The sequence below is a fragment of the Lathamus discolor genome, chromosome 14, assembly GCF_037157495.1.
Source record: "Lathamus discolor isolate bLatDis1 chromosome 14, bLatDis1.hap1, whole genome shotgun sequence".
In the NCBI taxonomy this organism is placed as follows: Eukaryota; Metazoa; Chordata; class Aves; order Psittaciformes; family Psittacidae; genus Lathamus; species Lathamus discolor.
The window spans coordinates 9,044,565-9,071,554 of NC_088897.1; the positions used below are offsets into that span (position 1 = coordinate 9,044,565).

A 26,990-nucleotide genomic window follows, 5' to 3' on the forward strand; every position below is an offset into this window, starting at 1 on the left:
GAGTGCTATTAGTTGCTTTTTCAACCCAGAAGCTACTGTATTTTCAGTGACAGCTCCTATATCCTCCTGATTTATGATGTTTTCTGAACTCTTTTAAGGAAGAAAAAGCCTTTATAAAAAAATGTAGAATTTCACCCTTTTTATTCACAGCAAGAATGACCAAACTTATTTATCCTATGAGTCACATCCCAAAAGCTTCACATAGCTGATAGCCTCAAGAGATATAATATACATTCTGGAAAGCCACTACAGGAAAAAAGAGTCTTTTTCATATCCCTTTTCCTGAACTAAGAGTTTAATTAAACTTAGTGCAGCTTAGGGAGCCAGGAATACAACCCAAGTCTTCCAGCAACACAAGTGACATTTTCTGAGTTGCTACGAATTTGGATGATATAATTTGTCACTGCTGCATGAAGTGATGGAGATTCTCCTACAAAACCTTCTGCTTCATTATGTGGAAGGCAATTTCAAAGTGCTGCCTCAGCTTGGATGTCTGCTGTGTGTACGTGTCTGCCTGCTACAAGCCCTCTGATTCTGACATGCGCTGTCATATTCTTGGCTCTCAGTCACAGATGCCAACAGTGTAAGAGCACAAGCATATTACCAACCTCCTTCATCCCTGTTTAAAATGTTCATATTTCAGAAGATGATTATATGAGCACGTTTATTGCAGCTGAAGCTGTTTAAAGATTCAAAGGCCTGGACAACTAAAACGTACAGCTTCCCACAACACTAAAAGCAAGTTCAGGAGAGACTGGATGCAATTTTCTGACCTGTATTATTTCTATGCTGTCATCATCTTGAGGCATTTGATATACTGCTCTTTAGTTTAAACCCAAGAATGGCATTTGAATTTTTACCATAATAAACTTTCTCAACAGATTTTGCATTTTTATTATGCTGCCCATGTAAGCCACAAGGATATTTTTCCTCCCTAAATGTTCAATCTGCAGGGAATGGTTGTGAAACTCCATTATTTCCAGGAACTGCTGGCAACTCAGTGCTGTCTGTTCTTCTCAGTACTGCCTGTATTTTTCTTGTTCAGCTTTAAACGCCAAACTTGGTTTACAAAAATGTCTGGGTTTCTTGATGCCAACAGGGAATAAAGACTAGAACAGGACAGAATTAGATGGCTTGATTATGCTGAAAAGCCATTAACTCACATTAAAGTCTGTAAAACAACAAGAGCATAAAGCTGGTAATAGATGCTCAGCCTTCAATCCTACTACTCAGAAATTTTCCTAGATGTTATCAATAGTCTTTCTAAGCTCCATCACCCTTACCTGATCCCTACAATCAAAACACAGCAGATTTTCTTTTTTCTACTTAAGTCATAACTACTTGGATTTTCATTATTCAGTAAAGTCAAAATAATCTGCAAAGAAAGGCAGCCTGAATTCTCCAACATGTATGATGTTTGCCACAATTTGGTCTTCAACAGGCAGAGGTAAAGAAGACACACACCTATTTTCACTGCCCAGGTAACACTGAGATAACACTGTGATCTCAGCCACACACAGTAGTAGCTCCAGAGAAAGCAAGGGAATTACTCCAAATGTACTTTAGCAGGACCAAGATCAGAATCTGACCACATCCAAACAAAACAAACAATGCTACAGGCTATAGAACAATCATCAATCATGGGGTGTAAAACCAAAGGAGATCTCTATGATTCTGATGCACTTCAGTGACTGAGAAAATTCTAGCCCTATTGTTCCTCCTCTCCAAAATGTCTTGGACTTCATTCTGTGTTCCTGAGGCACTCCTGACAGACAGCTCTAAAAACCTACCTAATGAACATACAACTGCCTGAGCTTCTTCATCTATATATTCTCTCGCATTCAATTTGGGAAAGCCATAATATATGGAGCGATGTTTGAGGCCTGCTTTCTGGGAAGAGGAAATCAACCATACACAATGTCAACAGAGTTCATTCCTAAATGCAAACCACATTGGGCTGTCGAGCACGATAATAAAAACCTGCTGACCTAGTTTCCTGCAGAACAAAATCCTCTATCTTCCCTCCTCCTGTGCCAAACCTAAATCAGCCCTCCTTCTGGGGAAGAGAGAAATTAACCCTTTGATTAGCAAGGAAAACTCTAATAATCAACCTTAACACTCACACAGCACTTCACACCATGACAATAGTATGTAAACAATAATTAGTCCATCCCACAGCTCTTCAAAAAGGCAGGATTATTACAGCATGAAAGTGAAACACAGAAAAGGTCAGAGACCTTAGCACATTTCAGCAGAGAACTTAAAATTTCTTTTCAAAAGGATTTTGAAGCGTGAAGCTCTGCTCTAACCACTTTATTTGGTAACTCTTCTACATTTGTTCTATGCAAATATAAAACCTTCACTCATGATGTGGCAAAAAAATATAAAATATAACAGCACAGCTCAGCTTTTTAAAAAGCTGCATCAAACTGCTCAAAAAAGGACTATTGTTCTTCCCAAATTTTGCAATGTCAACTTGCAAGTCCATTTCTGGTAGATGAGAGCTGATTGTATTTGCTCCAAGTGTTTGGCAAAAGCATTCACTTTTAATGGCTTCACTTCCTCAGTGATGCAATGTTTCATTTGAAGAGATGCCTGGAGGAATTTCGGAATGGACACAGAATGCAAAAATAACAGGGCATGTCACAACAGACTCTGCCAAGGAAATACAAATGGGAGTTCTCTTGCTGTAGAATGCTTCAAAAGGTGCCCCTGAAGCATGCTGCTGCAAAGCAGCACCCCACTGCAGTCAGCTAAAAGCATTTGGGGAGCCTCAGCTTCTACCATGCTGAAAACACCTTTGCTGGTTCACACTGAAACTGTCAACTGGAAGAGCTTTCAGTCATCTGTCAAATAGGGGTTTATTAATGGAAAGAGTGGAGATAACAAATGCTGTTCCTAACTGCTATATAGCTTTACAAGCAGTCTTACAATAAGGCGGCCAAAGTGCAACATACAAGTGAAATTGCCGAGTTCTGTACTGCAGCCAGAGCTCTCACCATCCTTTTAGGAAAGAAAAGCCCGTAAGAAATACAGTTACATCACCATTGCTCCGTTATGAATTGAGATAGCTTTGCCTTCATCCAGGCAGTACCCCAGGACCTGAAACCTCTCCATTGCCACATGCTCCATTGGCATCTGTCTCATAAAGTGCAGTTCCTCACAAGCTGACAGACAGAAATCTGTGTATGGCAAAGTCTGAGAACCTCTGCTACACAAAGCAGCCTAATCTACTCATGCCACTGGAGAACAGATTGAAACAGGAAAGTGATAACTAACAGGCATGCTCGCAGCACCATTTCACCTGTGAAGAAGTCACTGTCCCTGTCACTATGCCTATCTGCAGAAAGCTGTTGCGAGAGCACAAGCCCAGAGAGCACAGCCAGCACTTAACATAGTGTACCCTTCAGGGAGTTTGGAAGTGAAGAACAAAGAACTTGGATTAGACAGCACTGCAAAGGTTGTCATAACTATGTCTGTTCTCTGGATGCTGCATCTTCACAGGTAAACTCCATTAAAGCTTCTACTCCAGCTTTGAAATGAGGAAAGCAAAAGTCCAAGTTCTCACAGACTTATTACTAACATTGGTCAAGGTCAGAAATGTGATGATGGAAAAAGAGCATCTTATTCATCATATCTGGTCCCTGGGGGGTTATGAGTTGTATATGCTTATTTTATTGACACAAACAAGTTCTAACTTCTATTGTCTTGCAGAGGAAGAGCAAGCTGAATTCAATTCTGGCTCACACATCATCTGTAACTCTAGCCAAATCCCAGCCACACAACTTTTATTACTGGGAGGATGTCAGAGGCAAAAGACACAGCTGGATGTTCAGATCCCAGACTGAGTTTTGCTGTGCTGGCAGTTAGACAAACCAGCTTTTGATTTGTATGTAAACAGAGCCAATCTGCACTGAAAGGTCATTAAGAGAAAACACATTTTACACAACATCCATTGTACAGTTGCTTTTCCAACTTTCCCCCATACTAACATTTTTTAAACAAGACTTTGTCTTCTCTTGTTGACTGCTTCAATGACCATTTCTGGTCCCGTTGAACTCAATGGCCAACCCCCAGTGGTTTTGTTGGGACCAGAAGTTGGCTCTGAGGAAAGAAAAAGACGTCCAAGGTTCTACAACTCCAGTTCTACCGCCTTTGTGGAAGAATTGGGTTGATGTAGGCCCAAAACATACGTTGTAAAACCCCACAGGATTTTAAGTCTACATCCTCACAAAAAGTCCTCTGAGTCCTTATAGTGCCTGAAGACCCAACATTGCTATTGCTATAAAAAATTAAATAGTTCATTCAACATGAAAGTAACTAAGCTCCTTTCATTACTCAAGAGTAATGTCCACAAAGTGATTTTTTTTTCCCTATCCTGACACTGTATTCTTCTATCAAAGAGACAGAAAGGTCCCCACTGAATGACCTGCAACCATTTTTAGGGGAGGTGAAATTCTCAGGAATTTTCTTCACCCCATGGTCCTGTCCCAAAGGCCCTGAGGACACCCTACTTCTGCAGCTCACCAACTCAACCCTTTGAGTCTGCCACAGAAGGGGATGCTTCCCACCCAAACCTCACGGTCCGTATGCACTGTTTCCTATAGTCCCATACTAGCTGACAGCATAGGAGATGCCTTCTGACTTCAGTGGGAATTTTGAAAACAAACTCAAGAAATTAGGATTATATTGGTGGCATTCAGCACGACAGCATATTGTGGCATTTAAAGTGGTCTGACAGCTTTGAAGCTATGCTTTTTAATTGGAAACATTCTGTCCTAATGACCCTAATAAAGGCCTTGATCCGAAGGCTCAAATATTGATTATTCCATGAATTTTTTAGTGACTGAGCTAGCAGTTAGATGAAGGGAAGAGGAATAAACCAACAACTAGTTTTAATGTCATGAGGCCCCTGGACATATTGACACTTCTTTTCTCCAGGAGATGGAGGCAACCTGGGGGAAGTTAGCGCAATTACCTCCAGCTAACGAGTGCAGGCACACACTGCCTGTGGGAGCTACCCAGCACATCCAACATCCGGACCTGGAGGAAAACCAGGAATTGCACTTCTCTAGGCTGAATCCCAAAGAGGAGTTTGACCAAGAGGGGCTGCAAATCCCTTTTCTCTCTTTTCCAGCACAGTAATTATCTGACATGCAGAAGACGCAATTGAATGATGTTTCCAAACCATGTCATAGACTCAAATCTCACAGCTTTAACTGAGGCACTCGACATTCTGTACTGTAGCTACAATTAAAATAAGATTATGAGAACATACAAAGAAACCACACAGTTTTTGTGAACAAGGCGTTACCGCCCAATCCATTATTGTGAGAATGCTTTTAAGAGTGTTCTCAGTAGAAACAGGAATATAGTTTCCCTGAGTAAGCTAGGAGGAATGCAGAGATTCAAAAGCTTAAGCTGCATCCCTGCTAGATTGTTTTCTGCTTGTTCCTCCTCTTTGATTAGCTTACTGAGACTATTTGACATAACTGTTACTCTTTAAGGAAAAGAGTTGATCATATTCTCTATAAAAGATCTGTCTGGCTATAATTAACAGCAAGGCACTTGCGGCTGCAGGTTAAAAAGAGGGACTAACAGTGTTGTTGCTGGGCTATCAAAGCAGAGAACCTTCCAGGGGCAAAAGGGAAATGCCTGTCATTCTCCCTTAGCTCCTCAGGGTGTCTGTTGGCAAAACACACCATATTTTTCTACTGCGGAACTAGTAAAATAGGGTTGCTGTAGTTTGTCATGTTTAAAAGGGGACTTTAAGGTATAACTGTTGATAACAGCTTTAATCTAATGACTGTATCTTTCTATAGCTTACTAGCATCATGAAGAAAGTATATTCAAAATATTTCCATGTGAAACCCTGAATTTTATCCTGGAAACCAGCAAACCCAAAGACACTTCCTTCTGCATGGACACAAGTGGTCATGCTAGAGAATTGCTCCAGTCAGCATATCTGTTAGTATTACCAGGAGACAGCAAAGCTGGGACGTGAACCATCCATGAATTCAGGATGGGTCAATGCAGCTTTCTTTGCTCCAGAGAAGATGCCTGCCTTTAACATATGGGTGGAACTTTTACAACCCATTAATGAAATAAAAGACATTTTTGAAGATATGGACTAAGAAAGAACAAAGAAAATACGACTTCTAGAGGACTTCTCCATTCTGTCTAGTGCCCTATCCTTTCTTCAGCTTTCTTCAGTCAGTTTCACAGACTCCTGAAACAGTCTTACTGCTTTTCTTACTATCAGCTTCCCAGCAATGACGTTTTTTAAGTTGAATCAAGCTTGCATTAGCTTCAGGGGATGGCTAGGATCCCTCTTCTCACCTTTCATGTTTTGAGATCAGCATTTTATAGTTTTTATTCTGCTAAAATAATATTGAGCATTAAAAGTATAAATCCCAATGCTTAGTAGAAATCAAATCAAAATACTAAGACATTATGTCCTTTACCACTACTCTTTCCATTCCCTTGCATTTACTCAGAGCCCTTGGCTTCTCTGGCCAGATTCTTGCCGTTAATCAAACCTTGCTGTGACTTCACTGACATGGTTTGACAGGTCTCTGTTGACATCTGAAGGAGGATCCTTGAATGTTTGGAAAAGGACCATTGCTCTGCAGAGGTAACCTGGGGGACATGCCCCTTTAGCACTGAAAAGCTTATTCTCCCTTTCCCTACGATCCTTCTCCCTTTTTGTATAGCAAGGAAGTTAATTATGTTAGAAAGCTAAGAAAGGATTTGGTTCACAGATGCCTGAGGGAAGCAAAGGGCATATTTCCTTGTTGAGAAAAATATCTAACTTAGGACAAAATAGCTAAACCTAACCCACTGCAATACAAGCCTCTGTTTCAGAAAGCAGCTTTCCTGGAGGGCAAAGAGACATCTCAATCCCCAGGAGAATTTCTTCTTAAATTACTGCATAGAGCAACACTTACAAAAGCAGAAGCCAGAAGGCAGACTTTGATATAATCCTTTGTATAAAGTGTTCTGGTGTCCTAAAATACCAGCATGAGCTGCCATGTGATAAGCATTTGGGAATAACTAGCTGTTTATTTAGAAATGTAAATAAAAATAGGTGGCCAAATACCTTACTGTCTTCTCTGAAAGAAAAGAATTTAAACTTCAAGAATTATACTAAACAGCAGTGAAATCTGGCTACAGTGATTACCTAAACATCAGATACCCATCTGCTAATGAAGGCTTCATGCTGCCTTGTCATGGTAAAGCATGTTAGTATTCAGGATGATTGTAAGTATGTTTGATTCAAAAGATGTAGGCTGATTTCCCTGTAATACACACTGAATGTGGGACCAATTTGCATCTAAGATTTTCTGGTCCCACAAATGCCATTCTTAATTAAAGAAAATTCTGCAAAAAATAAAGACATTTCCAGCTAACTGAGATGAGGAGAATTGCATCACTCACTGAAACATGCAGATCTTCTAGAATAAAGCATGGCAGCAATTTTAATCAACACATACATCTGCTCTTAGAATTATCAATGAAATGTCAAACCATTATACCATGCGGAACTTAGGACAAAATGTAACTAATAACCACAAATTATTTCAGTAGAATTAAAACTTTTAAATATTGATCCCAAAGCATGAAATATGAGAACAGGGAAAGAAGAAAGACCTTTCTGATTAGAAACACATAAATAGATATATTTTTTTAAATTCCCAATCAGCAAGATAACACAGGGCTGAAAATGAGGGAGGCAGCAACTGCTACAAGATCACTGACAGCTCTGCCACCAGACAAATTTTGAGGCAAAAATCCAGTACCAGGATTTTACCTCTGCACTTCTTCTGGTGCCCTCAGTTTTGAGCCTTTCTTACTTGCAGTAAGTATTCTCACTAGACAGCTGCATCTCGAGCTTTCACATACTCAGCACCCTGCATTTAAATCAATAAAGCCATCAACAAACCACCCAAATACAGTAAAACCTAACCGGATCAATGGGATAAACTCAACAACTGTCTGTATGTTTCTATGTTTCTAAATTTTAATAAAAAGATTTAAATTTCCAGTTACATCATTTGTTCTCTGAAGGGGCTGAGGTTTTTTGTATCTTTTTGATCATCACAGACACACACACTGTTTATTTAAGGATGTATTTTTCCCATGACCTTGTAGACTTACTTCTCTGACATGAGATGCTCATGGAAGGAAGTTCATTAGGAGTTAAACGTGAGGAAGCGTAATAAAGCCCATTTACCTTGTATGGGAAAAAAAACAAACCCAGAGCAAAGAACTATTATGTGGGGGAAAAAAAAAAAAAAAAAAAAAAAAAAGAGTATTTGAGCCTTTCTGCAGCCTCATAAAAACCCTGCAGAGAGCCTGTAATTCTGCATGGGCAGATGTCCTTCCTCTCCTGTGCATTGTCTAATCAGAGCCCTTTCGGACTTAAATGAAATAATAATACAAAAGCGAATGGAGTGCCATTTCCATGGAAACTTGGAAGCAGATGTAACATTATTTGCACTGAGCCTTTGTACTGTGAAAGGAAAATCTTCCAGTTTACACAAATCTCAGCTATTATTTTCTTTGCAGTGCAAACTTGGGCCAAGTATTTTCTGTCATATTAAAGATGCAAATAATCAGTTTTACTTTCTGTCCAGTACAACCATGCACAAAAGCTTCACAAGCTGCAGTAAAATGCCTGACATTTATTTTCCTATGAACCCAAACCAGATATTAAAAAAAGAGAATAATTTGGGCTTATTTTTGCTTGTTCTCTTCAGAAAGTGAAAACAGCTTAGAAAACATCTCCTGTTTATGTGTAATTTACAGACTAGTAGACAGCCAGAGCATTGGCACGTGTGCCCAGTGTTAATGGGAGCTTAACTAACTCTTAATATTAGATCAATTAGATATTAATTCCTGGTCTTCCACACACTGTGAGAGTGCTTTCTAGCTCAGGAGCAGGTATTCACAGATTAGTTACTTACAAAGAGCTTTTCCAACTATGAGTAAATTTCCAGCAAAGTACATTCACAAGTCCAAAACCATGGCAATAACTCGTGACATGATAACTGCCTTTGGAGACTAGAACACCTTCATCTCACTATGTTCTCAAGACCAGATAGAGCAACAACCAAGAAAACATGCAGCAGTGCACCTCAAAGAACAGCATACAAAGCTGCTCTTTGGTGAACATATTTTCTCTTCACGTTGTTACTGAAGTATTCTTTTCTGCATATTCTGAAAACATCTCCATGTTTTATGATAATGCAGGACTCACTTTTTACTTGTTTACAAGCTCTTTTTGCTAAGCTGAATCTTGTCTTTGCTGCACATCTTAAGTGCAAATCAGTTACTCAGATTTGCTCTTCTCAAGATGAGGGAGCTCTGCCCTGCTCAGCAAGTACTCATGTCTTTTAAGTGGATCATTTGCTCATACAGTACCAGAGCAATTTAGCAATCAAGCTAAGTCTGGCAGCAAAGTCTAACACACGCCCAAAGAACAACAGAACTTTTGGTGAAAATGGATGTCCCTTTTTGTTTGCAGTGCAGCCAAATGCTTTATACATTAGACCCTTCTGCCACCACAGAAGTGTCCAGCATCTGATTTATCTATTATTTTAGACATATCACTGTAGCAGATTTTTCAGTTGAGTTAGTCTGTGTTTGCATTAGAGGCATGTATTTTAGCTATGTTCATTTTCCCTTCACTGAAGATTTGTAGAACTATACCAGACTTTGTGAAAATTAAGCTGATATTGTAAGTAGGATAAACCAAATGATCTCCCATTTTTACAGCTACAAGGATGCCCATTGCTGCAGTACATAAGATGATAAAAAATGCATCAGAATCACAAAGTTTACATTACCATTTATAAAATCGATGAAGTGACTTTTATCTTACATGAGTTTCCGACCTCACTCTCTTGCTACTCCTCCCTCACCCAGCAGCGGAAATAACTGTTTCAGTACAGAAATTAACTTTGAACAATGCAGGTCCTAGTTCTGAGCTGGGTTCCCCTAAGCATTAAGCTTCATGTGGGAATGGTAACACAAGTGGCCTGTAAAATTTTGTCTCCCTTACAAGCAGCTGTTCAGTCAGTGAAGTGTTGGAGCTATGATAATTACACGCCAGCTCAGGGGACACCTCTGCTGATGTGGTGCCTGCCCTGTACTATTCGCAAGTACAAGTGAACAGTAGGAAGTATTCCTACAGGTATCAAGTAGGAACAGTCAAGTGCTCTACCCTAAAATAGTCTGGAGCATGCTGCCTGCCTGCCCATATCCTCACCTACAGTAACTGGGTGCTGCACAGCAATGCATGTCCCTTTCCACTCTTGGACAAGCCTTCTACAGTGAAGAAGTTTCCTGCAGGAGATTCAAGTCTCTAGGACTGAAATATAGGTGCAGTTTGTGACTCTATTTATGCAGAAGATTTTAGTTGTCTTTAATTGAGGTAACAAACACAGTGACAACATCAAACACCTGCTAAAGAATCAGTGCAAAGCAGCTGTCTGAAAGGGACTGAGCTAGTCCTGCCCTAAAAATCCTGGTTGTACTTGAGAGAGTCATTGTTTAAGGCAGGGGACTGCTTAATAAGGATTTGATCTTTAACACAGATTTCATCATAGGCTGACTGACAGAAGTTTTCTCCTTACAAGTTCACAGGCAATTCAAAATGTCATGTTGATTTTATACCTGCCTGGTCAAGTGACATTACAGAGCAAGTCAATCACTAGGCTTTTCACATGCATTTCCCCTTTTACATCTTGAAAATTCTACTCCCTCACTTGTAGATTATACAAAGAAAGAGGAAGCAGCATGACTCAGCTCCACACTACAATGGCTGGAGCAGATCCAGACCTAGCAATCCGTTGGGCTTTCCTTACCAAAATACAAATCTGCAGCTTGGATAATGTAAAGCATCCAGTGTTTGCAGAAGAAATGTTAGATGGGCAGCATGCCAGCAGCAGTCCTAAAGCAATATACTAGTTCTTTACATTGGTGGAAAATTATCTTTTGATGAATTAGGAAGGGAACAAAGAAAGCTAAAGGGCTCTGACCCTAAACAGTGCCTACAAAAGATGAGATACTAAAGAGGAACAACCTCCTGAAATGTATTACATAGACATGAATTTACATTGAAATCTAGCAGCAGGTAACTTATTAATTTAGCAAGTTTCACATCATGCCATACTGGCAAACATTTTGTTATAATCTATAAATTAGAGAAGTCACAACAGAGGCATAGGAAAGCTACTGACCTTAAGGAATCCAGGGATTCTGAGCAAGTTTCAAGAACCCTGAATCCCAGTGCTTTGTCTAAACTGCTGGAAACAGTACTTTAAAAATTAGCTACTCTAAAAAGTCAGCGTCATCTAAAAATAATTCCTGATCCTTTATCATTTTGCTAACACCTGATCCACAGATGTTTTTCCTAAAGAGCATCCAGCTGGAGAGTTACTGCAGAGTAAATAATGCACTGTAAACACACTTGACTTCACTGTGCAAACAAGCTCTGAGCAAAATTCAGCAAGAACTTCACTTCGGTTTGCTCCCTGAATGCACAACAAAGATGATTCGATGTTTATCCCATAGCACTCTAACCTCAGAGACAAAGACCTCAAATCTAAACCTGTTTCTTTGAACAGTGGTGTACATTCTGGTCCATGCCCTGGAGCTCTGGGCAATGGGATGGATCTGTTTTTTCAGGCACTGTATTCACTAGGGGAAATCACGTATAAATATGTGTAATAATAGCAATGAAAGTAACAAAGAGGCATGATCCAAGCAATTTCTCTGAATGGCCTCACCCTCCTACAGAGCAAACCAAAGCATTACTGGCAAAAAGCAGTGTGTAGTAGGGGGTGATCGAGCAGTTCAGGAACCTCACATCACATACTAAGGTTAGCGTATGAAAGGCCAGTGCACTTCTGCATGCTGCATTGAGCAGTCTTTATGCTTAGCAAAGCTTAGCGGCTTTTTTCCTTATCCCTCCCCCAAATATTTTGGGCGTTGTCATATGATTGTACCACAAAACTTGAAGTTATCCAAAACCAGTTCATGAGAAGTGAATGGAAACATCTCTTTTCATTCCAAAGGAAAACAACTCCTATGCTGTTTTTGTAAGTGAGCTGAAAACTTGGAGAGAAACCTAAAGCTAAAAAAAGCAAAGAACTCCAAAAGATTCATATTCTGGACTGTGGTTTCTGTTGCCTTAGCTCAAGGGAAAATATGTTCATGGGAAAAGGGCCTGCCTGGAGCCAGATTTTTTTCAACTCTACTTTCCTAGTTGGTGTGGCTTTAAATCAGTATGTTTCTGTTAAAGCTATTTCTTCACAAATAGAAATATTCTGTATGGATTGTATAATATCTGTTTATAATTGAAACAATCACTTGTACTGTGTTTTCTAGCAATCAGTATCTAGTTCAGCTCCTATGAACCCTACATAAACAGTGACTGGACAATTGAAGAGGCCTTTACAATGTTAATTCCAAGTTTTACTGATTCAAAGCATTTAATCACCTTCCCAGAAGACAGTTCCTGCACTAATCCCAAAAGAAAGAAGTCTCAGCTTTATCACCTACTTTTGTATATACACACAGCTAAAGAAAACGACATCACACCTTAGAAAAAACAGAACTTTAACATGGCTTAAATTGAAGGAATCTTGCTAACATGTTATTATGGACTGTCTTTAATAACGCAATTCACTTTTGTCTTTAGCCAGGACTAAACCAGATTATAAATATAACAGAATTCCACACCAACCCTGCAAAGACTCACCTACAGACAAACCTGCCAAAGGCAATGCAGAGAATTTACAATTGTCTCTATCACACTGCAACAAGTGTTAGAGGATGTGATCATGCTGCCCAAATACACTGTGCCAGACACCAACAAGTGTGGTTATCCTTATTCTCCATGCTGTGTCAACAGAGTTTAATATAGGGATTATGATCATCATTATACCCTTGAATTGTCTTCTGCATTGATTAATTTATGTTAAGAGCTAACAAAAACATCTAATATGGTCTTTTTTAAGATTCCTCAAGACTTTTCAGTCTCTCACTCAACATTAAAGTGAGCCTCACACACACACACACACACACCATTTAAAACTGCAATGAAATTACATTGTAAATGAAAATGTGTCACCTGTGATCAATGATTGTTACATTGGAAGGAGGAATCCCCAGAAGCAAACAACTCTGTTCCAGTTCTTTCTTACGAATCTCTCCTTGATTGTAGTAATTTCCTGAAAGTAGAAAACACATCAACGCTGTCAAACTTAGTTTAGGTTGGCTTGGAAAGAATTCTTTTCTTTCTCAAAGCTTTAGGTGTGAGCATCACACATGAAATAAAAGAGCAACAGATAAATTGCAGGGAACAAACTCCACCGCTTTCACCTGAGCAACACCCAGCTTAGCTCAGGCTAACTGCTGAGATAACAGATGGGAAGCCTGACCCATATTGTGTTCTTTAAGTGATTGAAGCTTATAATAGTCTGGACCACTTCTTATGAGCAGTAGTTGTCATACAACATTATGACACTCCAATAGAATACAGTGATTGAATGAAAAACACTTGAGGAAAGGAGGAATTCCATCATAACAATCTCTGGTTTAAGACAAAGATTTTTCAGCATCATTCACAGAGGAAATTCAGGAAGAAACTAAAATGGTTAAGATTACAAAGAACTTAGAGAACTAAAACACAGGAAACCTAATTTGGATAACGCATTTGGGAAATGTTATAACAGACCGAGCTCAACAACTAGCAGGGAAATGGGATTCATGATCTTTATAAATCGTCTCCTTCTTTACTGAATTATTTTCTTCTCACCTTGCCCTGACAGTCCCTTATTTTTTCTTGGCATCAGCCATGGAAAGTACATGCCAGAGCTGTGATGGCCACTTCCAGAATGCTGCCCTGTGCGGGGCAGTACTTGCAATACAATGAACAAAATACAGCTGAGAATTAATGTATGATTCAAGTCTCGAATTGCACTGTAACTTTTTATTGTTGTGGGTGTGAGTCATCCAAATCCAACATTTCTCTCAAGCAGTGTTGCAATCTGATCCATCACTAGCAAGCTTTGCCTAATGTTCAAAGAGGGAGAGTAACTAGAAAAAAACAACCACCTCTTCCTGCAGACTGTGAGTGAATGGTTTTAGAAGACTATGGCAATAATAATATGTGGGTTTGCTGAGGAACACACCAGGTCCGCAGCCTGCAGCTTAGATTGCAAATTCCAGCTTCAGCAAATTAAAGTGTGCCCACCTTCACTGGATGGATTACCGCGTACAGCAGGACTTACCTTAGACTGATTTTTTACAATGATAGTAGTGATTTAAGATAACGTATCTTTTACTGCAATGCAGTGTAAAAGCTGAGTGTGGGTGATGTTTTATCCAAACAGTATCCCTGGTCTCAAAATCCCTCACTTCTACTGAACTCAGGAAACATATCTGTGTTCCACAGTTTGAGAAATGTATCAGGACATCAGGAATAGACAAATGCTAACATGAAAAAATGGGAAGCTAATGAGAGCAAAACCAGCTGATGCTGCTGGACCTCATCCATGGAGCACTGACAATAGCCAGTTACTACAGAGAGAAAAGCACACTTAGAATGAGTAATTATTTCAATTGAAGATTATTCAGCACGTAAAAGACTGGGGTTTTTTTCCTACGGTGCTGCAACTCTAATTCATTTCTAAGTAGTTTTGATTGACATCTGAAAACTGCAAGTATGATGGTTTCTAAGTAATGATTTTATTTCAGTGTTACAATTTGCAGTCTTTGATCAATGCACTTATCATCAATCACACCAACAATGAGAGGATGAACCATCTGAATCACCCCAAAGACTAATTAGAGGCATGGAAAAATCTATGAGCTCAATGAATGTACTCTCTTATATGGGCTGCTAGCTTTGTTACAGAGATACGCAAGACAGGACGTAGAAGGCAACGTCAAACACACTTAAAAGTTTCACAGTGCTGAATCAGGAGTAAAAGAAAATTTAACAAAATAAACAGAAGCACAACATGTCTTTGGAAAGTTCTCTAATAGCAGCAGTGTATTAGTGCCCCACACTGAAATGGCAGAGTTGCACTTCAGTAATCTCTCCATAGCCGTGAAACAGCCAATTGGGATCCACAGACCTTTGTCCCTCAGCAAAGACAACTGAAAGCTCTGCACTAAATCTTGAATGGGAGGTACAGTAAAGTCATGACACCACAGGACTTCAACAATAGTTTAATCCCCATCTTCTCACCTAGATGGTTTGTTATGACAGAAAGCTTTGAAAACAAAGAACAGGAAAGTTGGCAGGGAACTAGCTGGAGTTTTCAAAACCTCAGAGGGCCCTTTCCCCAAATGTCAGTTGCTATCAAAGCAAGGCGTAAATATTTGTAAGCCCAGGACAGTCCTCTCAACAAGCATCAAAACAGTACCTTAACTTTTCATAGCAGGCTCATCATTTCTGGTACAGCACTATGGTGTGAAAGATCAATTAAAATGAGATTGTTTCTTAGGCATAAAAAGCTGAACAACGTAATAACTGATTAAGTATCTGTTCTGCAGAAAAAAAAATAATCTGGAGCTTTAGTAGGTCACAAGAAGAACATAAGACTGCTACATGCAGTGAAAAACTGTCCTGGGCAAATAAGAATCTTCCCATTCTATTCAGCCACAGAAAGGCCTCAGCAGGAGTACTGCTTCTAGTTTTTGATTGCAACACTTCAAAGCTGTGAACCAACCATACGAGTCCAAAGGACAGCAATGAGAATGATGAGAGGCTTAGAAAACCATACATATGAGGAAGGATTGCAAGAAATAGGGTTGTTTAGTCTGGGGGAGATAAGACAGAAGAGGCAAATAACAATCTTAAAATAGGTAAGAGGCTGCTACAAAGGGATACTTTGATTTCCATGTTCATGGCGGACAGGAAAAATAAACAAATGAGCTTACATTCCAGCAATGATTCAGGGAAAACTGATTTGAAGAAAACCTAATGCCTCACTTACTCGGCCCGCACAGGCTAAGGAACCTCCCTGTAAATTCTGAAGAACAAACAAGATGCTTGCCTGCAGCATTTGAAGAGACATCAGTGCTGCATCAGATTGACTGATGGACAGCATGACCTCAGGCTGCCTTTGGGGCTATTTTTCCATTATTAGAGCATTACACAACATAGCAATTTTTAGATGAGTTCCAGCAAATGTATCATTATGATATTAAAATTGGATCAACAAAGTACTCTGCAAGATGATGGAATTAGAGATGCAAAAAGCTGTGCTGAACGGCACCTTTGTATAACATACTGACCCTTCTGCACAGTTTGAAAGTACCTAGGCTTGAATTGTGAAACCTCTGCATGAGGCTCAGGTGTAGAGGAAGATGTCACTACTGATACGCTTCTGAAAGTCACATTCTGACTAAAGCTGCCCATCTGTGGCAGCTCTCCAGGAAGTGTGGGATGTTACAACAACACATCACAAGCTGGAGCCATGACATCAAAACACAGGTGGATGACACATCACCTTCTCCACCACGATTCTATGGATATCATAGAATTACAGAGTGGTTTGGGTTAGAAAAGACCTTAAAACTCCTACAGTTCCAACCCCCTGCCTTGGGCAGGGCCACCTTCCACTAGACAAGGTTGCTCCAAGCCCCATCCAACCTGGCCTTGGAACACTGCCAGGGATAGGGCAGCCACAGCTTCTGCCATGCGGTGATGGCAGCACAGACTAAAGCACCGTGAGGTTCAGCACAGCACTGGCATCACACGCCTGCATCCAGCCGCTGGGTGACCCCACGGTACAGCCGCTTGCCGCGACACACAGTGCCAAGACCAGCTTGGGAAGACATCATGGCAGCCTTCTCATGACGTAATGGCGAGAAGCCCGGCCTCCACCTTGGCCGGTGCCCCGCCGTTCCCGGCGCGCTCCCCCCCTCACCTGCGGAGCAGCACAGCACCGCGGCGCGGGCACCGGCCCTGCCCAAGCCGAGCACCGTAGGGGCGAAGAACATCGCTTCGTCATCAGGGTGCGCCGTCACTAGCAGAGCGCGGACGCCACCCGCCCTTCCCCTCAGGCCGGCGCAAGCCCCGCCGGCCACGGTAAGGCTCCGCAGGCGGCGGGCGCCACCGAGCAGCAGCGCGAGCAGCACCAGCACCGCCACCGCGGGCCCCCATCCCCACGGCCCCGCTGCCATCGCGCCCCGCACCGCGCTGCTCCGGCGAAAAACGGAAGATGCGACTGAAAGGTTCCGGCCTACAAAAGGGCCTCCCCCCCCACACACACACTCCGCCTCTTCTCCCCGCCTCGGGGCGGGGCCGCTTGGCCGCTACCGCGGAAACGTGCCCCTGCTCTACCGTTCCAGGGCTGCCCCGGAGGAGGGGCACAACTGGGAGGTCTCAAGCTGCGCTGCCCTTGTCGGGCCTGGCTACGCGGTTAGGGCAGGGCCCGTTCCAGTGGGGAGAACTGCCGCTGCGCGGGCCCTGCAGCGCGCCAGCCGCCCAGAAATAATAGCTAGTAGTGATAAAAGCTGAGCTTTTCAGCGTGCGGTACCTCTGATGCCTGCGCTGTGCTGCTGTGGAAGAGGCGCAGCCTCAAAAGCAGGGCAAGAGGAGCTTATCTTCAGGCACGTTCTGCTATTGGCAGATCTGGCTGTGCTAATCCTGGCTGTAAGGGTGAAAAAAAATGTTTGGATACATCTTGGAAGTGAAGTCAACCATGGGAGAAGGTTGCAGAGCAAAACAAGACAGGAAATAGTTAGATAAACATGAAAAAATGCCAATCGGATAGACTGTGGCTTGGAAACTTCGCTTTTCTAGACAAATGGTCAATATGGAAGACAATGCGTATGCCAGTTAGGTGGGTTTATAGAATAAAATGGTGAAAACGATGCAGAGAAGTTCAGGATCTGAAGAGCAGCTGAGAGCTCACAAGAGAAATGCCTGACTTGTCTTCACAGGCTTTTAGTTGGACACCTTTAACTTCCAAGTGGAGAGAGGCAGCCATCGGCATGTGCTGGGATTAAAGACTGCAAATCTTTAACGTGAAGTCTTTGGAGATGTGTCACGTCGCCTTAACGTAGCACTACATGAGAGTGGATCTCAGCTGCTGTAGTAACTACATACTTAATACAACGTATGTTTCATAAGTGATCCCATTTGCCACAGGACGAGCCCCTGCTTTATTAATCTGAATAAATGTGTGGGCACACATCCTGCAAATGTGGGCTATGACTTCTCATATTTAATGGAAACTGTACCCATGAGGTAACTTAATCTTGCCTAATGCTCTTTTTCACCATAGTAAACCTGGTAAGAAATGCATTTGTGATTTTAGAACACCTGACATTACCTATTAGCACGTAAAACGCCATGCAGACTTGAAACGCACTGAAAAAGCAGAGAACAGTTCACATACCCCTCATTCGTGGGGAGGAATAAAAGTGAAATTGCGATTTTAAACCTGCAGTCACCGGTCGCCAGCGGCACAGGCTCGGCGGCCGGGACGCGCGGGAGCCCTGCTGAGGTGCTTCATACCGCGGGGCGGGAAGGGCGCAGCGGGGCCGGACGCCCCCCGAGGCTTCGCTCGGGGTCCCGTCCGGGTTCCTGGCCCCGGCTCCTGAGGCTCCATTCATTCGCATGGCCGCGGCCTAGCGACTGCCCCGACCCCAAGGTGGCGAGACCTGCTCGCCTCATGGCGGCGCCTCCAGCACCCCCCCCCCCCGCCGCCCCTCTGAGGGGAAGGGGAGGGAACCCTTCGCCGCCGCACCGGCCAGCGGGTCCTGGAAGGAGCAAACCAGCCCGCCCTCTTATCGGCGGCCCGCAGGCGGCTTCTCGCGGCCTGGCGCTGCCTGGGCACCAATGTACACCGGCATGGCGGGAGGAAGGAACGAGCTCCTGCGGTCGGTAGCAATCGCCGAGCCGCGGCGCCGCCGTTTGTTCAGTAGCTGCCAGGACCTGGCGCGAGGGGGCGGAGCGCACCGAGCCGGGGGAGGGGAGGCAAGATGGCGGTGGCGGTGGCGCTGAGGTTGAGGTGAGACGCCGCGACCGTCCGGCCCCACCAGAGCCTGCCGCCCGGGCCGCCCCAGCGCCGCGCCGTCGGTAAGGGCAGAGGGCCCAGAGGGGCGGCACGGGAGGGCGGCGAGGCTCGGGGGCGCAGCGGGGCCTAGCGCCTCCGCTGTGAGGAGGAGGAGGAGGAGGAGGAGGAGGAGGAGGAGGAGGGGGAAGAGGCGGGGGCCCCGGCCATCCCTTCCTCCTCCCTCACCGGGGAGAGAACCGCTCTCGTCCCCGGGGGGAGGGTGCTGGAGTCGGGGAGGGGGTTCCGTGAGGGAGCCGCCGGGGATGGGGGAGGTGGGCGGATCAGGTGCGGGCTGGGGCGGGGGTGCCCGGTGTCCCCGGGGTTTGTTCTCCGTTTGCGCTGTTTGTGTGCGAGAAGGTCCGGAGGGGACCTGAGGCAGCCGTGAGGGGTGGCCCTTGAGGGGAAGTTTTTGGAGAAATCCCAGGGCGCCGGTGTGTTGGCCATTCATCCCTGTCCTGTAGGTAGGAGAAGTGCAAATTAAAACAAAATAAAATAATAGTAATGATAAAAAAGGTCCATTTCTTCAAAATCGGCCACTTCGATGCTCGGCCAGGGGTGCGCTAGTTCCTGAAGGTGTCTTGCTGTCCGAGCAGTATTGGAGGTGCGTTGCGGCTGCCTTCTCCATCCAGCCCCACGTTGAGGTTGTCAGTAGTGAGGAGTTGTTGCTGATGCAGATGCTGAATTATCTATATAGGACCTGTAACCATCCCCAGCTTCTGTCATCTCTGTTGGAGGGCACAATGGAAGTGGCTTTTTCTAGAATTATTCTGACTTGATGGTAAAGAACTTTGTACTTACTGATTTTTCTGTACTTAAAAATCTGTGGGTATCAAGTGCAATGCAGTTTGACAAGATTCTAGATGGATGTACGGGCTGTTAGTGTCAGACAGGCTCAAGTAAATAAGTAGGTAGTCTGAACAATCTATTATCCAAAACCTGTTTCTTCTTGTTTTACAGATATAGTCTTAACAAGCATATTACCTTTTTATGACTGTAAATATTGATGTGACCTTAGACAACTTATTACAATGAGGAGGGGATGTCTCGTTCTGAAGACTTGCTTTTGTGGCAGCATTCTTCTATTATGCAGTATTTTTAGGTACAGCACTGTAGTTATGAACTGCTAGAGCCCAGGTAGGGATTTTTATCCTAGGCAGTATGATTTGAGGGGGGAAAAACCCCAGTGCTATTACAAAAAAACCCATTACTACTGTAAGATGACCATAGGCAGAGCATAAATGCCTGAATAAGTGGATGCATAGTGTTATCTCACTGCACATGAGGACTGTGCAGATCTGTTGCAGTTTTGCACTGGAGTTATACTCTGCAGAATTTTGTTATTCCTGATTAACTGAACAACCTTGACATTTGGAAAAGAAGTATATTATATCTGAAGTGGATTTCTAGTTAGCTGAAACGTAGTGTCTTATGTTGGGGCATGAAAGACCTTCGTGCTTATCCCAAAGACTGCTGAGAGGAAATAAGCCAACTACAGGAACCCTTTTTGCAAAAGCATAGTTAATATTTATTGACATCACTTTTCTTCGTGATACAGTATAGGCTGCTAAGGAAAAAAGTTCAGCTGTGCTTTATATGCAGTATAATTTGCCTATTTGAAATGTACTGTTTGATATTGGTTACTAAAATAACTAAACTTGTTACTGAAACATAGGAAAGAGCATGGAACCTTCTTTCTAGGAGTGTTTTTTAAGGGGTGGAGAAGATATTGCAAGTGTCTGCTTCCACAAGTGGTACTTCTCTCTAGCTTGTTAGTTATTGTAGCAATCAATTAAAAGTAACTCTCCAGGTCAAAATTACCTGCGCAAAACCAGAATATATTGACTTTCCTACAATGCTGCTGATTTATTTTAAATATACTTTATTTCCTGCAACCATTCATTTCACTTGTTTTTCCTGGGCATACATGTGTTTCGTTGTGCTCTAAATGGACCTAGGAAACTCTTTCAAAAACTGATAAAAGTAGGAGCAGGCTCTAAAGCTTCCTTTCAATTTCCCCCCTCTAGTGCCCTTCCACAATTCTTGTGGTTCTCTAAGAGCATCTTGTAAGTTATTTCATTTCTCAGTTATAGCATGAGTGAGGAGGGATGCTCATGGGGAGGGGAAGCTGACTCTGCTTAGACTACTGCTAAGTGCATAAAAGTAAATGAAAAAAGAATCTTCTGTATTACAGAACAGTATTTTCTTTTTATTTTTTTCTTTATTATGTTCTTAATATTGGCATTTTACTCTTGGAGCTCTCAGCCAAAGTTTTCGTGAAATGTTTTATTCCTCTTCTATACTTGCCAAAAAAGGTTTTAATGAAGGTTTACTTGCATGGTCAAAAGTACTGTTTGGAGTTCTAGTGTGCTAAGCTACTCAAATCAAATTTAAGATTTTAGCAGTTTAAGCTGGAGGGGATCTGTGCCTCATGCAGGTGCACTGCAACACAGGACAATCTTGAGAACAGACTTATAACCAGACAGTGGTTTTAGAATGCAAACAAGCGTTTCCTGGATGCCAGTCTTGAGCTCTTCAAGTCATTTGTGTGTTCTCAAGTCAAATCTGAATCAGTGTTTCAGATAACAAGCTATTAAGTGAATGCGTTACCTTGTCTCTCTACTGTAAAAGTTACAGATAAAAATTCTGACCTGTGTAGGACTGCTGTCTGTAAATATTTACTTTCTGTGACTTCTAAAATATACAAATAGCAAGGAACATGCTGAATGTATCTTCCATTTTGTTTTTTCTCTCTTTCAATGATTTTCTAACCTAGTTGATTCTATTCTACGATTCTAATGATGTTTTGTGATGTTTCCTTCCTCTTCCATTCTAGTTCAGTGTTTATCCATCTGTTAAATGACAACTGCAGTCTGGGCCTACTGGAGCTTAAGTTTAGTGAGTTGGTGTGCATACAGAAAGCTCAGTCTTACCTTGGAGCTATGTTTCTTCCCAGTATCCTAAGAGAGATTTCTATGTACTTAAATAGATTCAGATTTAAACCACTCTTGTAACGTTGCCACTCCCAGACCAATTTGATGTGCAGTTTTTTAATTCAGGCTTAAGGAGGATGTTGATCTGTGTGGTTTTGAAGTGAGTGACTTTACCTGCTTACGATTACAAAGGATATTGCAAGATTAAGATACCGTATTGGTACAGAGATAAAAAAGAATAAAAAATCAGAAATTAAATTTTAAGGCAACATATTACCTGGACTAACTGTTGACCAGGACTTTAAAAGTCTGTGCATGTTGGGTGATGAGTTGGGTAAAACTGAAAATGAAAATACATTTACAAAGATGGCGAGAGAAAGAACACCTATACATGAGAAAGGATGAGGTAAGCTATAAAATACACTTAAACTAATATGATGTTTCTTGTAATACCTCCTCTTGTGCCATACATCCACTTGCACTGTGTGCTGTGCTGCAGGGAAAGTGCATTTGGCTAATTCTTTTCATGAAGTCAGAGGCAGGTTTGTCCTGTGGACAGTTGAAAACAGCCACAGTAGCGTTCCCTGGCTGCTGGGCACAGGCCACATGCTCCATGTGAAAGGTCTGGTAGGGTTCCTGAGCAGAACCTGGGGCTGCTTTGAAAAGCAGATTCTTTCCTAAATGGATTAAAATGCATTCATGTTTCAAGAAAGGTGTCTAACAATCAATTAGGAAACCTACTGATTACTCTCCTGTTTGTCAATGTTAGAAAGTTAAGCTATATAAGTTCATTACAAGTTCAAGTACTGTTCAGCAAACTAGAGAGGTATATTATTACAGTTCAGCTGTGCTGTTCACCTCATTAATAGTCGATTGTTTTGATTTTTTTTTGGGGGGGGGAAGGAAGAAGAGGAATTAATTTAAATTAAAAAAAGATGTATGTGCTTGGTTATCCAGTGTAGAGTTTTGTCTCAGATTCATATTCTTTGACTCTTGTTCCTGCTTGTATGCTATCTGAAATGCAGTATTGACAGAGAAGGGGTATCTGGAAGATGGGAATTCTCCCATATAACCAGTGTAATTTCATGGATTAGCTTTCTTGGAATGTTATTCCCAAAACCTTTCTTCATAAATGTAGTCAGTTACCTGTTCCATTATAGCCATTATTGGTGTAGGTGCTGATTTTTCACTGTGGTCTCAAAGATCAGACTTAGGCTATTTTGAACCTTGAAGTTCTGGGGTTTTCTTTTAATATATACAAAGGTTTACTTAGGCCATTTATAGTTTAAGATTTCTTCCATTCTTTGCCTTTTTCTGTGACCTAGAAGCTGTTGAGTCTCAATTGGAGTTGTATTTTGTTGCATTCCTTGTGAAATAGAACATCTCAAACATACTCATAAATGTAGTAACAACAAACTTTGTTTCCAGAAGGCTCTGGTGCATTTCCTGTAGGGATCTGAAATCTAGACTTGGTTTTATCTGCACCCAGTCAACTCAGAAGAGAGATGAGGCTGATACTTAGTTTGTCCTGAAGCCCTGTATGTGGGTTCTCTTATAATACATTACAGTTTGTCAGTATGGATTAGTCAAGTTATGTTAACTTTTCCACGCCAAAGGTGCTTTAAAAAGCTGCCACTACAGATATGCTTTTGATTATGAATGAACTACAAGAAGAGGCTGGAAACTTAAAACTGTGACCACATAATTTCTTGCATGTTAGATGATGTCAAAAGCAGTTTTATCTGTAGATGGATTAACAGTGGAGGAATAATTTCACATGTAGTGGCTGTTTCTAAAGTGCCTGTGCTTTCAGTCCATGAGGGAGAAGCAAAAATTGTTGTTTGGAAAGAATATTTTATATGTAGTATATGATATATAAGAAGTCTGAGATCATCATGGTTATTTCTGATTCATTAAATCATAAATGAAATGGGAGGGAATTGGAGAATTTGAGTAAACCTGTGAGTTGCTGGCCACTGACTCATGAGAGAAGATGACTTGCTGAGGAAGGTTGTTGTAATACTTACCACCAGTTTGCATAGCATCTCTTGAACCTCTTGAATGCTACAAACTGGTGCATTGAATGGTTCTTGGATTGGTTTCTCTTTCGCCTTAGAGATTTGTGGGTGGAATTTGAATGCTTCAGTTGATGTTTCATAACCAATTGAAGTACCCCTGTGGCAGGGATGGGATCCTTCAAAAGGGGTAAGATAGATGTCTGGGGTTTGGGAACTCTTGCAGTTATCTCAGGGAAAAAAAAGCTGTATCCCCTTGTGAATGAGAGACCTTGTCTGTGCAGTGTTTGGGCTTTTTGTTGGACATTCAGTTCTGTAGATTTGGTTTCTTGTCTTTGGATCATGAAAATTTTTTGTGGTGTATGTTACCTGCATGCTGTACTGGGACAACCAGAAACAAGAATCTGGTGTTGCAGGGAAAACAAAAATGTCTTCATAAATCTATCTAGTTTTCTATGATAGGCTTTTAAAACCAGAAAACCTTGCAAAGGTTATACACTCTCTTGTTTAAATCATTGCTCCTTGGTACTTTTAGTCAAGTAAATGTCTACATCCTTAATTTCCATTTCTGAGTGGAGAACTTCCTCCTACCTCTTTTGGATAGTTTTGGTGTTTCTGTGACCCTCCTTGGCAGAAGAAAGCTGGGTAGGCTCCTTCAACATCACTAAGTGCTATTCTTCAGTATAACTCAGAAGAGGAGGTTTACTCAGGGATTCTGTGTTATCTGGTGTGTTAATGTGTTAGCTGGTGAGAAGATGCTGAAAATAGGTACTCTTACTTGAAATGTAGCTGCTCAGCACCCCTCTTTTTTGTGAGGAAACTGGGTAGCTGATTAGAAGCTTCCTAAGACGCTAATGTAGTCTTAGTTCTCCCTCTTACAATCCACCATATAATATAGCAAAGTTGTGTATAGCCTGGGTCTTGATATCAGGTATTAGCAACTTTTCTTTAAGCTCAGAAATTGCAGGAGAGATTAAAATAGAATTTCCTGGAGTATCTTGTCAGCTGAATTTGATCGACCCCATTTTGGTGGAGCAAAAAATTCTATTTGTATTTGTAGTTACCTAGCAGGAGAGAAAGAGAAACTGTTATTTAAAGATGAAGTACAGCAATGTGATCCTGAGATCTGGTGGCAGTTTGGTTGTAAATTGCATATGCAAGTGTGAAACTAAAATTCACCTTTTGGAATGGCAATAAAAATCGTTTTGAAGTACTCTTCTGAAACTTACTTAATATTTAATGTTCCAAAAGCTATTACTTAAGTCCTCAAAGGAGCTGGTAGTCTGTAATGGAAAATCTTTTTCTATTAAAATTCGAAGTATAAAATCTTATGTTAATTCTTCATCTCTCTTGATGCAGGTGGAAGAGTCTTGCTAGTGTAGAGTAAATGTGACATCTTGAATTGACGGCTGTAATGCTCCTTGACTTCTGTCACGTCTGTAATTGCCTGAATTAAAGTATACCATGCTTCCATGTCATGTAGAATATGTCAGACACTGTATAGCATAATTGTGAGTTAATGCTTTGGATGTTCAGAAATAAGATGATACTGTATGTTAGTGGAAATTTCAGGGTGTGAGAAGGGTCAAATTCAGATGTTTCGGCATTTCTTAGCATCTTTTTTTCATATACCCACATTGCTGTATTCCTGACTCAAATCGTATGACGTTAATAATTATTGGAGAGGATGTTATTTAGTGTTGCTAGTAAAACACGGCCTTATAGAGGTTATTTTCTTAACTGTATTTCTAGAAGGGATAGAAATAGCAATTTTTACGTCAATAACCTTGTGAGTAGAGGGGGTGCAACTAAGTGAGATTAAAGTTCTCAGGAATTTATGGTATATTTTGAATGTCTGCCACAGAAGAAGAAAAGGCATTTGCATATGCGGAGTTGTAATGGAAAATTCAGCAGTTCTCAATTTGGAGAAAATATGTTAATTGTTTCAGTTCATTCTAATAGCATATGCCCGTGTACTTTGACTACGAGCTTCAGAGTATTCTGCAACATAAAACTGAGTTGAAAAACATTAAAGAAAGTGTGGAAGAGGTCCTGAGCTATGCGGCTGATGCAAAAACTGGAAGCACAGTATTCTGGAACATGTTTAAATAGCCGTTACTTAAGCTGTTTAATTTCAGTGTTGACCTATTAGCATTTTTTGGTTGTAGCATGCAAAGAATCTTTCATCTTTTGGGGGATATGCCCAGCAGATTTTCATACAGCACACCTGTAAGCTGGGATATTGTAGCTGCAATACACTTCCTTCAATTCTTTTTTTAAAGCACAAAGTTATCTTAAATTTCTTCAAGCATCAGCCTCTTGGTAGCTTCTTGAATGAAAACCCTTTATCTTTTAGGATTGTCATAGAATCATAGAATAGTTAGGGTTGGAAAGGACCTCAAGATCATCTAGTTCCAACCCCCCTGCCATGGACAGGGACACCTCACGCTAAACCATCCCACACAAGGCTTCATCCAACCTGGCCTTGAACACCGCCAGGGATGGAGCGCTCACAACCTCCCTGGGCAACCAATTCCAGTGTTTCACCACCCCAACAGGAAAGAATTTCCTCCTTATATCCAATTTAAACTTCCCCCGTTTAAGTTTTAACCCATTGTCCTATATAATGATCCTGTAGCTAATTTTCTCACCATCCCATTCCACAATACTTTGCAGAACTTCGAATAATCAGACTTGAAGGTTTAACATAGATCAGTTTGAACCTAAACTTTTCTTTGTCACTAAATTTTTTCATTGTTTTTATGAATAACTGTCATATGACTGTGCTGATAATTAAGGCAGTGACTGAAGGACTAATAACTGCTCCTGAAGGATTTAGTTTTAGTTAAGGTTTTTTAGTTAAGACTTCCAGACTGTTAGGCCAGTCCTAGCTTGTAATGGTGCTGTTAATGTTCTGAGCACTGGAGTTTTTAGATGGTAATACATAGCCTTTTACTGTG

At 41.6% G+C, this 26,990-nt stretch overlaps 2 protein-coding genes across 9 annotated transcripts in view; one reads left to right on the plus strand and one right to left on the minus strand.

Annotated features, from left to right (window-relative positions):
• The window catches only part of PIGL (phosphatidylinositol glycan anchor biosynthesis class L), a 59,750-nt gene extending 41,033 nt beyond the window's left edge, over positions 1-18,717 (minus strand). For 3 of the 4 annotated variants that reach the window (XR_010615950.1, XR_010615949.1, XM_065694730.1), the window contains exons 1-2: positions 16,950-17,242; positions 13,139-13,238 (exon numbers count right to left, since the gene is read on the minus strand). Coding sequence is in view for 1 of the 4 variants with exons in the window: in XM_065694730.1 (XP_065550802.1) it covers positions 13,139-13,238; positions 16,950-17,205 (356 nt within the window). In the remaining 3 variants the exon portion in view is untranslated. Of the gene's footprint in view, positions 1-13,138; positions 13,239-16,949; positions 17,243-18,425 lie in introns of those variants that run through there. The other variant, XR_010615951.1, reaches the window with a different exon arrangement.
• A 284-nt stretch (positions 18,718-19,001) lies between these two features.
• Positions 19,002-26,990, plus strand: part of NCOR1 (nuclear receptor corepressor 1) — a 67,194-nt gene continuing 59,205 nt past the window's right edge. For 4 of the 5 annotated variants that reach the window (XM_065694705.1, XM_065694709.1, XM_065694711.1 and 1 more), the window contains exon 1: positions 19,002-19,108. The gene's annotated coding sequence lies outside the window, so the exon portion shown is untranslated. The remainder of the gene's footprint in view (positions 19,109-26,990) is intronic. The other variant, XM_065694707.1, reaches the window with a different exon arrangement.